Here is a 12,947-nt window from a genome sequence, read left to right as displayed (position 1 = left end):
GAAAGAGTGGGCACTTCATGCTGACGTGTGTCTGGCTCTGCCACCATTGCTGTTCCAGTCATCTCTATCCCCTTATGTCACCCCAGGCAGAAGTGAGGGCTTTCTCCATGGCTCACCTAAGACTCAGAACGCTGCTGAAGTTGATGTAATTGTGTAATTCCTTCTCCTCCCCCCTTTTTTTTTTTTTTTTCCGAGGAGGAGTAAGGAATGATCCTTATTGAAATAGCAGTCTCCCAGGCATCCATGAAGAGAAACTGTAGCTCTAATAATGTGACTGGCTGTATATCCTGAATGAAATGCAGCTGTACAGACATCCAGGTGATGTTAAAGGGAACTTCTTAGGCATCTTCTTGTAAGAGACTGCTCTAACTTTTTAAAGGAAATATCTTTTTTTCATATTACTCCTAAATGGCAAACTTTGTAAGCTTTTTGGAGGTTAACATCCTATATACTAAAAGATTTTTCATAAAATGGGACTTTCTGGAGTCCTTGCATTTTGTATTTTAAAAAATAGTGACTGCTTCTGACTTAAGACGTAGTATGAATCTGCCAGTGGAGTTGAACTACCAAGCTAGGAGAAAGCTGCCCAACTCAAGAGAAGAGTTGTGGTGTTTAATTAAAGCCTGCACCAGAACAGCATTCTGCCACCTCCTGAAGTTGTGTAGGACTCGTCCTTATCTGCCCATGACCCTGCTTATGAAAACAAACAGGGAACATTTTTTATCGTCAAATATTGATAGCAGAGTTAAACATTGATCTAATTAACCATAACAGCTACGAATATCATGCTTCCTTTGCGCAAGTGAAATTGGGGCAGAAACAGCAGCTTTCACTTTGATAGCTTTGGAATTTTCCTTTTTGACTCATTCAAGAACTGTCTTTTTTTTTTTTTGCACATAGGCTGAGGCGAGCCGGTCGATAAGTAGGAGTGGTGCAGGGGCTGCCCAGCCGAGCTGCCTCCAAGGAAGCTGGCTTGGGGGAACAGTGTGGTGAGAATGATCTTGCCCAAGTAGGTACTTAAGATGTGAGATGGTGTAGCTCCCAAGTAAGCAAAGCTGATGACTTGATTTCATTTTAATAAATTTTAAAATAGTCAGGTTAGCGTTAAATTGGATAGACGTTCTGCAGACCACCCCTCCGATGTCAGCAAGCCACAGCCAGAAGCTCCACCCTGAGTGACACTGCTAGTCAGAGATTGTGACAGGTCTGTGCTTATGTGCGAGCAAGATGAGTTGAGCTTCCAACAGCATTGTGGTAGAGTGGGATACTAGCAGGAATAGCATCAGCTTCATGAGATCATAAATGCACTAGCAAGAAGCAGCTGTCACCTCTGGGCGTGTTTCTTTTCTCTCCCTCTCTTGCCAGGAATTGGTTATGCTTCCATAGTGATTGTGTCCCTTCTGAATGTGTACTACATCGTGATCCTGGCCTGGGGACTCTACTACCTGTTCCAGTCGTTCCAGAGCGTCCTGCCATGGGCACACTGCCACCAGAAGTGGAACACACCAACCTGCTTGGAAGACACTCTCAGGAAGAACAAAACACTCTGGTTATCACTGAATGCCACTAACTTCACCTCTCCTGTCACAGAGTTTTGGGAGTAAGTACCCCCTCTTTGTGGTGCCTTTGTGGCACTTGGGTGGCATGCTGGAGGTCAGACCTGAGATCTTATGGAAGGCCTGTGGGGAATGTTAGATAGGAAAAGAAAACTGAATGTCAGTTGTTTGCTTCCGGTTCTCACCCATACTGAGACAGACTAGTCAATCTGGGAGCAGTGGAGGAAGGCATTAGATGTATAACTACATTCATCCTAGAGCATATAGTGAGCTCTAAAAGCCCAGTAAGCCCGGTGCAACTTCTGTTTTGGATGAAAACTTTTTTCCTTCTTGGTTGAGATTCTCTAAATGCAGTGTGAGAACAGAAACAAGTCACTTCAGATGCCCTGATAGCATAGATTTACAATGGAAACAGTGACAAATCACCCCCATGGTGGTTGCCTTTCCCTCTTTCCCAGCTGTTAGCATTTGCAGTACACTTTGTGAAGCTATAACACATCTCTTATCAGTGTGACAATGAAGCAAGGCATTGACCTCACCAATAAAACTGTCAGAGGTGGTGAATGTTGTCCTGTATTGTGGGTTTCTCAGGTCATCTTTGTTACATCATTTTTCTCTGCAGTCTCAGAGAAGACTCTGTTTTGCCAGATGCCTGGATTTCATCAGGCCTGAGTTTCTTATTCCCATTTCTCTCTTATTTTTCAAGTTTTAAATTATATTTAATAATCTGATTTCTGAATGGACATGACCACAAATCCCTGTGTGTTTATATCAAAACATACCAGCAGAGGAAGACACCTGTAGGTAAACTTAAATCCAAATGATCTACAAATAGCTTAGGAATGATTTTTTTTTTTTTACCTTGGCTTGCTTGGATGGTCAGTTAAGAGCAGAATTAGTTTCTGACCCAGCTTGGCTTTTTCAGCATGTTTAAAGTCCAGTTTGGTCCCTGATCAACTTGTACCTACTTCTCTATTTTTAAAAAGAGGCGTCAGCCAATAGCCTCAGCAGGTATGATGCTCATGCCAAAGATATTTGGCATGTGTTAGGTTTAGAAAAAATACTCTTATGAACTGTGCTAGAATTTGTAACATAAGAGCCAAAATACAAAGGGCAGATTGGATCTTGGATGAGCAGTTTGTCAAGAGACACTGGTGACTGATGTGAGAGAGAGGGTGCAGACTGTAAGGGGCAGTCATTTTCACTGTGCCACGAGCACTGCATTTCCATGTTGAGCGACAGGTACTTTTCCAGGTGACTTCATCCCTTGTAAATATGGAGGGGGTTGGAAAAGATTTGTTAAATGGTACCTTTGGATATTTTAGGGGAACTTAGAGGCAAGTTGCAGTAGAAGAGGAAGCAACTCTCACTCCTTTGGGCTCTCCCACAATGACTGTGGAACTGAGATCCTTGAATCCAAATAAGTGGCTGGCTTGGTAGGATGTTCAAAGGTCTCCTCAAGGCCTCCCTAAGAAGCATGGGTTCACATTGCTGTCCCTGAAATAGAGTTGCTCTCCCAGAACTTCAGAAGTGTTGTGTTCATCTTCAATTTTGTGCAGTAATTTTGCTCCCAGGTCCTCTTGTACCTGGCGGCAGCCATGAGCTTAGCAGCCTCCCAATGTGGCCATGGGGTTGTCCTACTGCTCCAGAAGTTTCTACTCCTGTAATGCACAGATTTATGGGCTAAGTTGTCTCCCTGGGGCCCCAGATGGCAGATTCACTTCAGGAGACTGAAGGTACCACAGCAGAAGGAAATAGGGCTGAGAGTTGGAAAATGGATTGTAAAAGCCTGAGGGCTCCAGGACTTCAGGGGACACCAGAGCTTTCTGTGGGTACATGGAAGGTACATGATGAAGGGCCTTATGGCAGGGCAGCCTGTCCATTGGTTGGGGGAACGTGTCCTCATGGGAGCATATCAGGAGTGGAGCTTTTAGTTAAGTTTCCTCTAAAAGAAACCAAGTTTCTGTCCTCAGAACTGCCCTGCAAGCTGAACCAAATCCTCCTGTGGACACAGCCTAACAGATGTAGTCAGGCTGGAGGACAAATCCTTGATCCTCACAATGCTTTTCGCCTTCCCTCTGTCTTCCCTCACTGTTTCTGTAGCACAGGCAGAGCAAAGGTTGCTCAGTGATCAGCACTCATGGAGGCGAATCTCCTTGTGCTTCACAGCCACTTTAACTTTTGTCCTCAAAGAACAGTTTTAAACGTTATGAACTGAACTCCTCCCTGGAGTAATGGTAGGGAGGAGTTTGGCTCTGTAATCCTACTGATACAGACATACTGTCCATAGCTCACTGTTTCATCATGGGCAAAACTGCCCTTAACAGACCGAGCTGCCTTTGAGGCTCATGGCACTTACAGAAGTATTAAAAATAGCTGTTCTCTCTGGATAAACAACTATTGGTGTCTTAAAGTAAGGACAGAGATCACACAACACTGTTGTAATTAAAGTAATGTTAGCTTTTACATGGTGCAAGCATTTAGAATCCCCAGTTTTTCTCCATGCTAATATTCTTTATAGTTCTGAAATTAAAAATAATTCCAAGAACTTTCAGGTACTTTGTCATCATAGACAATGCCAGCTGCCAGGCAGCCAGCTACCAGGCAGCCAGCTACCTGCATCAAAAGGACAGGTCAATAAATAGTCTTTAACTGAAGACATCCATCTGCTTTGTGGCACAATTAATTCTGATTTAATTCAGGGGTTTGTGAGTATTTGGTTTCTGAAACCAAATGCCACTTTTATTGTAGGATATTTATGTAGTGTCCTCATCAGTACTGCTTTGAGAAACTAACACTGCCCATATATAATTGACCACATTGATGCATTAACCTCTTCGCACTGAATAACACGTGTCCTTCTCAGCCTGGCTGGATGTATAGTACAGCCTGACATTTCAGTTCATTTGAATTAATGTTCTGTGCAAATCACATGCTTGCTTGAGCAGCAATAAAAGGGGGTTAAGCAAATCTGGCTTTGTATCAGGAGACTTACCTCTTGGTATCACATGCTTCAGGTCTTATTTCTGGAGATTTTATTTTAAAGTCCAAAACCTTAAAGGCTTACCCATGTATTAATACACAAGGGATAAGTGTTATGGGGTAGTTATGGTTGAACAAAACCTCTGATTGTCTGGTGCTGGCCAAGTGTTTATAAATATTTGGTAATCAGCAGACTAAAGTCCAAATCCCAAGAAAGACCATCACATGCTAATGGCATGTAATCCCAAAGGGAGCAACACAAAAACTAAACAAAATCTAGGGCAGCTGTCTCTGCCTTTGGGGGGCAAACTTGAGAGTTTTGAAAATTGTTTCATTTTCTCCTTCTAACAGTCTTCTGGTACAACTGCTTCAGTGTTAGTTATTTTTGTCCCTCCAACATGAAAGGGTGCTTTGCCTTTCCTGCTACAAAAGGTCCTGTCTGCATTCAGTTGATTAACGAGCTGGAATATCCTTCAAGGATTGCATAACTCTCCTCATTTTATTTTTGTTTATGTTCTAGAGCCAGTTACGGCTCCTATTACATTTCCATATTGCACATGACTAGAACTTACTAGTGTATGAACAAGGTTCAAGAACTCATGTTTACAACAAACTTGACCCCATCCTGTGTCCCATTGATTATATATGAGTGAGAGTTAATGACAGCACAAAGACTATAAATTAGAATTAGTAACAACTTCATGGATAAATGACGTGAAGTTAGTTGAGTGGGCTTGGCTGAATCTAAGCAGCAGTGGGTTGTGTAACAGAATCGAAGAGCTATCAGCATAGCCTGGCTCGTGCTTCTTCCTGAACTTGAATTTTAAGGGTATCACAAATCCAGGTTGAGTGCTTTGCTGCAAAAATATGCTGGACTAGATGTCATGAAACAATTTTAATGCTGAGGCTCCTCTGGTAATACTGAGTGGATTCCTTGAGGTAGTCGGTCCTTGTGAGATGAGATAACCCAGGACAGAGAAAGCCAGCACATCACCTACTGCACTTGCTGCCTCACCATGGAAAAGTAATATATCTGACTCTTGGTAGCCCAATGAAGTGCCTTCCAAAACAGCTTGAAAGGGTTGCTGGGGCAAACGCTAGGTGAGATGACCATTTGCTATTAGTTCCCTAATAAAAACCAAAGAAATCTTAACTGCATGCATTAGTAGAGCTCCCTGTTCTAAAATGCATTTGCAGTTAATTATTCATGACTTCCCGAGAGCTAGCTCTATAGGTTGCCTTTTTAATATGAACTGCCCCTTAGATTGGAAAATTGCTATTTATTTTTAAAAAAGCCACAGAAGGTTGCAGCTGAAGTTTGTCATCTTAGAAATGTATTTTCTTCTTTTGTATATGCACAGCGGGTTTTTCCTTGGTTTCTTTGGACTCAGGTGAACCAGGACTGCAACTTTATGCCAAATATTCATTACCAATGGATTTCTCGTAACTGTTGAATAGCTGTGCTGATTAGGACAGACTTACCCTGTCTGGTGCCATTAGTCCTTTTCCATAACAAAATACACTCACGTTCAGAGAGAATAAAGCACTGGGTGTGAGAACACATTCACACAGGTAATCCAAGTGAATTTGGCAAACAGAACCACAAAAACAGATGGGTGAGTGTTTGAGTCCTATTAAACTGGTCAGTCCAGGGTTTTTTTCCAAAAACTAATTGCAATTTTTCCATCAGTGACTTAATTTGCTATTATTTCCTTGGTTGTAGGGGAAAAAAAAAAAAAAGTTAAATTATTTCAGGTGGAAAACAAACCACAGTGGTTTGTCTTGTACTGGATCCACACACAAAGCTGCGCACACCACACTGTGGGCCTGACCCTGGTATGGCACCCCAGACTGCTGTGTTCTCAGCTCTCCACGACTTAGGTGAAGGAAAGTGGCTGATTTTTGTAGTTGTCTGAAAATAAAATTTAATTAACAGCTTGTTAGGTAGCAAGTTAATTTCCCTAGTATCAGGGCAAGGCATTTCTGTTGTGACTGAGGTAAAAATTCTCCTTGACTTAAAAAAACCTTGCAGAAAGTCTTCAGAGTTTAGTAGCTTCACTTGCAGAGGAGTTTTAGCTAAGTGAACAGTAAGAAACAGTGTTTTCTTTCATATGTATTTGACAAATGAAGTAAGTATCAGGTGTGACAAGGTCTGTCCAATTGTGTGAGGGGAGTGTATGTTGCATGAAAGTAAAAAAAAAAAGAAGTTTTAAATCAGTTTGACCCATGGTAATCACTGAATGAGAGAAGCCTTAATGAATTTTTCCCCTCAGGAACCGGGCATTTTGATGGTCGGAAGTTGCTCCCTTAAGACCCTTCTTAGGAATTTCTTTTTATTTATTAACCTAAGTGACAGAATAAAGTTTACCAAATACCTTGAGTTAGCTAAACAAGACCCTGGTGGCGGTGGTGCTGAGGGCTGACAGCAGTGCACCCAGGCAGTGTTTGTGTCTGGGGGACCACGGGAGGAGAACCGATAACGGCTCCAGCCTTTGTCCTGCAGAGCCATGCAGCGTGATGGTTCCTTGCATTGCTTTTCCCCTTTCCTCCTTGCGACAGTCTTGCCAATAGACTGAAAAGCAGGAGAAGCCCATGAATGAGGGCCAGTTACAAACATCCATGATGGAGACTGTGGGCAGTGCTGCCACGTGGCTTCAAAGCCAGGGTTCATCGCAATGCCAGGGTGAGCTGGTCTTGCATCTTCAAGGGAGCAAGTGTGAAAGCCACAGTTCTTTGAGCATACTTTCTTATCTCTTACTGAGGTGGTCACGGACTGCTGAGAAGGACTTAAAATGAAATGCTGTGCAGTATCTTGAACAAAAGAGTCCCACAAACCTCGGGAAGATGTTCAGCTGCAAAGCTCAGCTTTGCTCACATAAGCCATGCTGACTTAGCAAGCAGCATTCAAAGGGTAGGGGTCTGCCCATACCTCTGCTACCCTACACTATTGTGAATTCTCAGACATCACAACCAGACCCTACACCAGCTGAGCTCCTGTATCTCTCTTTTTTGTCTTTTCAAATATTCAGGCGCAATGTACTGAGCTTGTCCTCAGGAATTGAAGATATCGGTATTATCAAGTGGGATCTAGCACTGTGTCTTCTCCTTGTCTGGGTGATATGTTTCTTCTGCATTTGGAAAGGAGTCAAATCCACTGGGAAAGTAAGTGCTCTTTTACCCTTTTTATAATCATTGCAGTCTGCAGCTGTTAGGAATACTAAGCAGTGCTGCTCTTAAAGATGTTCACCATTTCCTTGCAAAAATATGTATTTTTGCACCGAATAAAAGAAGGATTTTTCTTTCTCTGATTCAGCTGACTTTGGAAAGTCATTGACAGTGCCCAAAATGCCTGTGAGTCAAGTAGCCATTACTAGAATGGCATCAAGCAGCAGATACAAGCATGGTTCAAGTACCACTTTGCCTCTCTGAGGACAAGCGTCCCACTGATGCATGTCGTGAGCATGGAAGATCTTAGGCTTGTGATGTGTGATGTTGTGCTCTCCCTGCCCGTGCTCTCACACCAAGCCAAGTTCATTCTCAGTGCAGCAGAATGGATGTTAACATAGCTGGGGTAGGGATGTTTTAAGCCAGTGGAAACTACTGGATGCATAGCATTTTTTAAATCCCACTCACTTACAGAAGAGGTCTGTGTAGACACAGAAGACTAAACTTAGGTACTCATTTAGAAGCACTCTCATTAACAGAGGTCCCAGATAGTTTGTGTTTTCAGTCTCATCGTGTGCTCTTTGGAGTCATGTTTTTCTCTAAAGGATAACAGTTATGTCATTCCTGAACCTCATCCTACTCCAGTGCAGGAAAAAAATTACAGCAGATCTTGGCCAATGATTTAACAATGTGAAGCATATTATTGTCCCTTGCATACCATAGTTTTAAACCTAGTTTAATGAGAAAACACTTTTGAAGCCATCACATATGTGTAACTTAGTTTTCAAACCTGTTGGTTGAGGCCGCATTTTATATAAATCTAACAGAGGTAGAGAGGTCTCAAGATACTAAGTTCCCACACATTTCATGTCAACTCAGTGAAAGGGTGTGACCCCATTAGTGTCCCACCTGAGAGAAAGGCCAAAGCAGGAACCAATCTTTCATCAATCTCCAGACAAGTCAGGAGAGGTGAGCAATTGTAAATGCCTCAACTGCAGAAAAAGCATCATTTAACAGTTTTACTTTGTTACACGCTGCAGAATCAACCAGAAGACAAAACTCCCTAGGAAACCAGACCTCTTCAGTTCCACTGTTGACTAAACTTTACTGTTGTTTCTGTCTTGCTTTCTGTTATTTTTATCATGGAGCCTCATTAAAATCATGCTGGTGCCTTGCCCTGGATTCCCACTAGCTTTACCCCAGAGAGCACCTTCCACACCTCTAAAGCATACGTTGACAAAAATATTTGCTTCTCTGTTTCCTCTGATTGATGTGACCCAATGAGGTGATTGTGTAAGTTTTATAGTAAAGGTGAATGCAATAAATCTCCCGCAGTAGCTGAGTGGGAGTGTGTGGTTCTCCAGGACCTTTGGTGAGCCTGGTGTCTGCTCACTAAAGGTTATGGTAGCACTGAGAGATTTTTCCAAGTTCCCTATGGTACACTATTTCAAGCCCTTGTGAAGGTAACAGGTTGAAAAGAGATCTGTTAAAATCAGTTATCTAAAAATTTGTTTTTTTCTGGAAATCCAGAAAAATGGTCTCATTTCTAAGACAAGGAAGTTGGTAGGAATTTGCTGCCTCCTCTCCTCAGCGTCTGAACTCGTGCGAGCGTGAAGCCAAAGCCCAACAAAACCATTGGAAAGTCTCTGGTTGACTCCATTAACTTTGAGGTCAAACAAAAGTAAACAGTAAACTCTAATGGAGGACTTAAATTATTTGAGAAGCCTAGTTTACTTTAGTAGATGGTTGTTTATAGCACTTCCCTGCTTTCCAGTGTGTTAATGACTCTTTGGAGAGCGGAAAAAAAAAAAAGACATAGTGTTTAATCTTGTAGTAGCATATTGGACAAATAAACATGGAATCACGAGGAAAAATAATAGTTGTGCTTATGCTTTGAATAATATACTTGGTCTTAAAAACACCTCCAGTGTTACAAGAGAATCTTTACCTGCAGCACAAAGGCCACTTTCTGAGTGTCATTTGCTCAGTTCCTGCAAATACGTCAAGGCATATATTTTTTTGTAAGAAAACTTTGATTTTTTCATAGGCTTGGCTTATATTCAAAAAATTAGAAAGCACAGAAATCCCCCTTATATCCTGGTTTTGGTGAAACTGGGCTAATGTGTAATATTTGCTGTTTGCAAGTGGAAAATATACAGAAAATTCAAGGAGATAATTAAAAAGGACATGTATGAAAAGATTTCCTTTCATTTTATGAAATCAATCTGGCAATGCAGGCTTTGAGTTCTCCTCATTCTCAGAGGACACTCTTAGGAAGAAAAATGGTGCATCCTGGGAGCTTTGCTGTAGTTAAATTCTGGAAAACAAAAATACGTTTAACTCATGGCAGCAAACTAATTACCTGAGGGGATCATCTGACTCCATGAAAAACGCCCTTTCTTGGACAGTAGTGATTCTTGACTGTAACACAGCGGTTATATAAAAAATGAGAAAAAGCACTGATGAGCAAAGAAAACAAAATGTTAGAGGTCAAAAAGTGTGGGTCTAAAGATAGAACTGTCCAAATACAAGCTCAATTAATCCTCACACTGGAGATTAAAGCAAAGGGCTCTTTCATCAAATGAATGAAAAGATAACAAGAAGAGAAGAAGTAGGCTGTTATTCAAAGAGAGTGGGAATAGAGGTTAAAGATAATGAAGACATATTCTCAGACTGGATGAACAGAGCCTTATTTTCCAATAATGATGCTGCTGAATAGGCAATAAGGGCAAGAATGAAGTTATGGAACTGGAAATTACCACTGTTGAGGCTGATGCCGTTTGTTCAAGACGATGGGAAGGGAGACACAAGAGCATGGACCAAATTGTCTTAATCTCGGAAAGAAGTGCCTCATGAAATTGCCTGTAGGAGCAGTAGTGAGGCTGCACAGCAAAGGTAGAGGTAGCAGCAGAGCTTGCAAAACAGTTTGCAGTTTTTAAGTTCAAATAAAGAATGAGGTAATGCTTCATGCACCCTCAGTGAGGAAATCTCTTCAGCTTTTCTGGCAGAGGTGCACTTGTCACATGAGGAGGACAAACAGGGCAAAGGCAGAATTTCTAACAAAAGTCATGAGTTGTATAACATCCTCCATGTTCTCAGGCTGAATAACATGGCCACTGTCTGGGGGGCTCTGGAAGGATTAATGAACCTGCATTGCATCCACACCTAAAGCAATAAAGTGATAAAGACTCGTAAACTAAAAGTAGACACAGAAGCTCAGGCTGGGTCCTTTTCAGGTATGAGGGGGCTTTGAATTCCCATTGTTAGATCTCTCTTGATTCTGGAGGTGTAGCTTTGACTACCACAGACTAAACATACCTTTTTTTCTTTTTTTTTCTTTTTTTTTTAAATCAGGTAGTGTATATCACTGCCACATTCCCGTTCATCATGCTCCTTGTTCTACTCATCCGTGGTGTGACCCTGCCTGGAGCTGCAGAAGGCATCAAGTTTTATCTTTATCCTGATATCTCACGGTTAGCTGACCCACAGGTACAGAACCAGGAGTGGGGAGCAGGACAATTTCCTATACAGAGGGGGATGGTGGAGGGTGATGGTGGTGATGTAATGGCACTAGATTTTTTTTTTTTCCCACAGTCTTCAGAGGTCAAAATATAGCATGAACATTAATGCTGGGTTATATTTTCCAGAGATCTGCTTGAGAAGGTCACTGTTATATGTGTTAATGCATCTCTCCATGTGTATGTATGTGTGTGTATGCGTGTGTATTTTTTTTGTGTCAAAGGACTCTGAGGCTGTAGACTCTGTCCCGTTATACAATCTCAGCTTTCTTGTTGGTAAGGTAAGGGAGATGCATTTTTTTTAATGAGGATAGCCTTTAGTTTCAAAGGAGAGACACGTGAGCTTCACAGATGGAACAACAAGCGACAACTGTGAGTACCAGTGTCACTTAGCTGCTCAATAGGAGGAGATTGGGAAAAAAGTGAATGAAATAACAGAAGAATGAACACCCATGCAAAGGAGGAGAAAAATGCTTTCTGAGGAACAGGAACTACCGTTTGCTTATCCCTGGCTAGTGGAGCTAGGCTTACTCTTTCTCTGTAGGCTGTGATTACATGAAGATTCCTGTCTGTGCTCACAGAGTGCGAATATGTGACACTTGAGCAGAGCAACATCATTTCAGACAATAGTGATCATGTGAGAAATGAAAAAAAAGAAGTAATACCCCCCCCAAAAAAAAAGAAAACAAGGGATCTTTGAAAATAACAAAATGTTGGTCACAGTGAGAGGGAATAACATCTGTCTTTGCTATTTCTTTCTAATGAGTATTTGGTTAAAATAAAGCTCCGACGGTAGCTAAATAACTGAAGTAGGAAAAGTGTCATTGAAAGAAACATTGTGGAAATTTGGTTTATTCTCTAGTCTTGCCCTCTTTATACAAGACACCCTCTTCACAGGAGACATTATGTTTTATGTATGAATTTTCTTTTATGGGACTCTATAATTTTTATGATCTACTATTAGCCCTAAACCCAGAGCATCAGCCGATAATGTAGAAGAGATTCATGTGAGCTGGCAGGCCCTCTCCCACAGTCTAGCAAAAGCATCATCTCCAAGGAGACACCAGTCAGCAAGGTGCTGGGAAGCAATGGTGGGAGGGAGGAGTTAATGGTCTACAGTCTTAATTCTCACTTACTCAGACTCATTGGTGGTTTCTCTAGTGTTAGCAGAGTTGCATTAGCAGAAAGAAGTGAACAGATGGGATTCAAAGGATGCATTTTGATAGCTTGCTATGTATTTACTAATCGAGAAGTTGATAGTGTACTGTTATTTCACTCTGTATATGTTTTTTTGATGTAATCAGGAGAAAGAATCATGAGACCAAGATAAGATACATGTCTTATAAAGTGCATTGTATTTTGCTTGTTTTCCCCCAACCCCTATGGCTTTTTATCTTGCATTTTGAACAGTTACAAAAACAACCAGAAAGCTAGAAAAATAAACAAACCAAATACACAAACCTGTTTCTCAAGATTTTCACATCCTCAGTTTAGTGACTGTCAGCTGATTCTAACTGAAATGAGTTACAACAGAAATGAGCAATGTTATAAATACTTCTGCATTTCCTATTGCACTGAAACACATTTATTGTTGCGCCAACAGGAAGGATCAGCTGAATGACTTAAGAAACTAGAAATACTGAGCATCTCTGGGGAGGGGATATGGGAACTGTTGTAAAGATTATGTTCTTGTGGATTCTGACGCTAACAATTTTCTTTCCTCTAT

The 12,947-nt window shown here is 41.5% G+C and overlaps 1 protein-coding gene across 3 annotated transcripts in view; it reads left to right on the top strand.

Annotated features, from left to right (window-relative positions):
• SLC6A6 (solute carrier family 6 member 6) overlaps positions 1-12,947 on the top strand; it is a 51,404-nt gene that overhangs the window by 25,058 nt on the left and 13,399 nt on the right. For all 3 annotated transcript variants that reach the window (XM_029087395.1, XM_010177674.2, XM_029087396.1), the window contains 3 exons: positions 1,366-1,600; positions 7,568-7,700; positions 11,058-11,192. In XM_029087395.1, coding sequence (XP_028943228.1) covers positions 1,366-1,600; positions 7,568-7,700; positions 11,058-11,192 — 503 coding nt within the window. The remainder of the gene's footprint in view (positions 1-1,365; positions 1,601-7,567; positions 7,701-11,057; positions 11,193-12,947) is intronic.

Source organism: Antrostomus carolinensis, unplaced genomic scaffold (assembly GCF_000700745.2).
Source record: "Antrostomus carolinensis isolate BGI_N321 unplaced genomic scaffold, ASM70074v2 scaffold1571, whole genome shotgun sequence".
NCBI lineage: Eukaryota > Metazoa > Chordata > Aves > Caprimulgiformes > Caprimulgidae > Antrostomus > Antrostomus carolinensis.
This window is presented reverse-complemented; position numbering and strand designations above follow the sequence as displayed.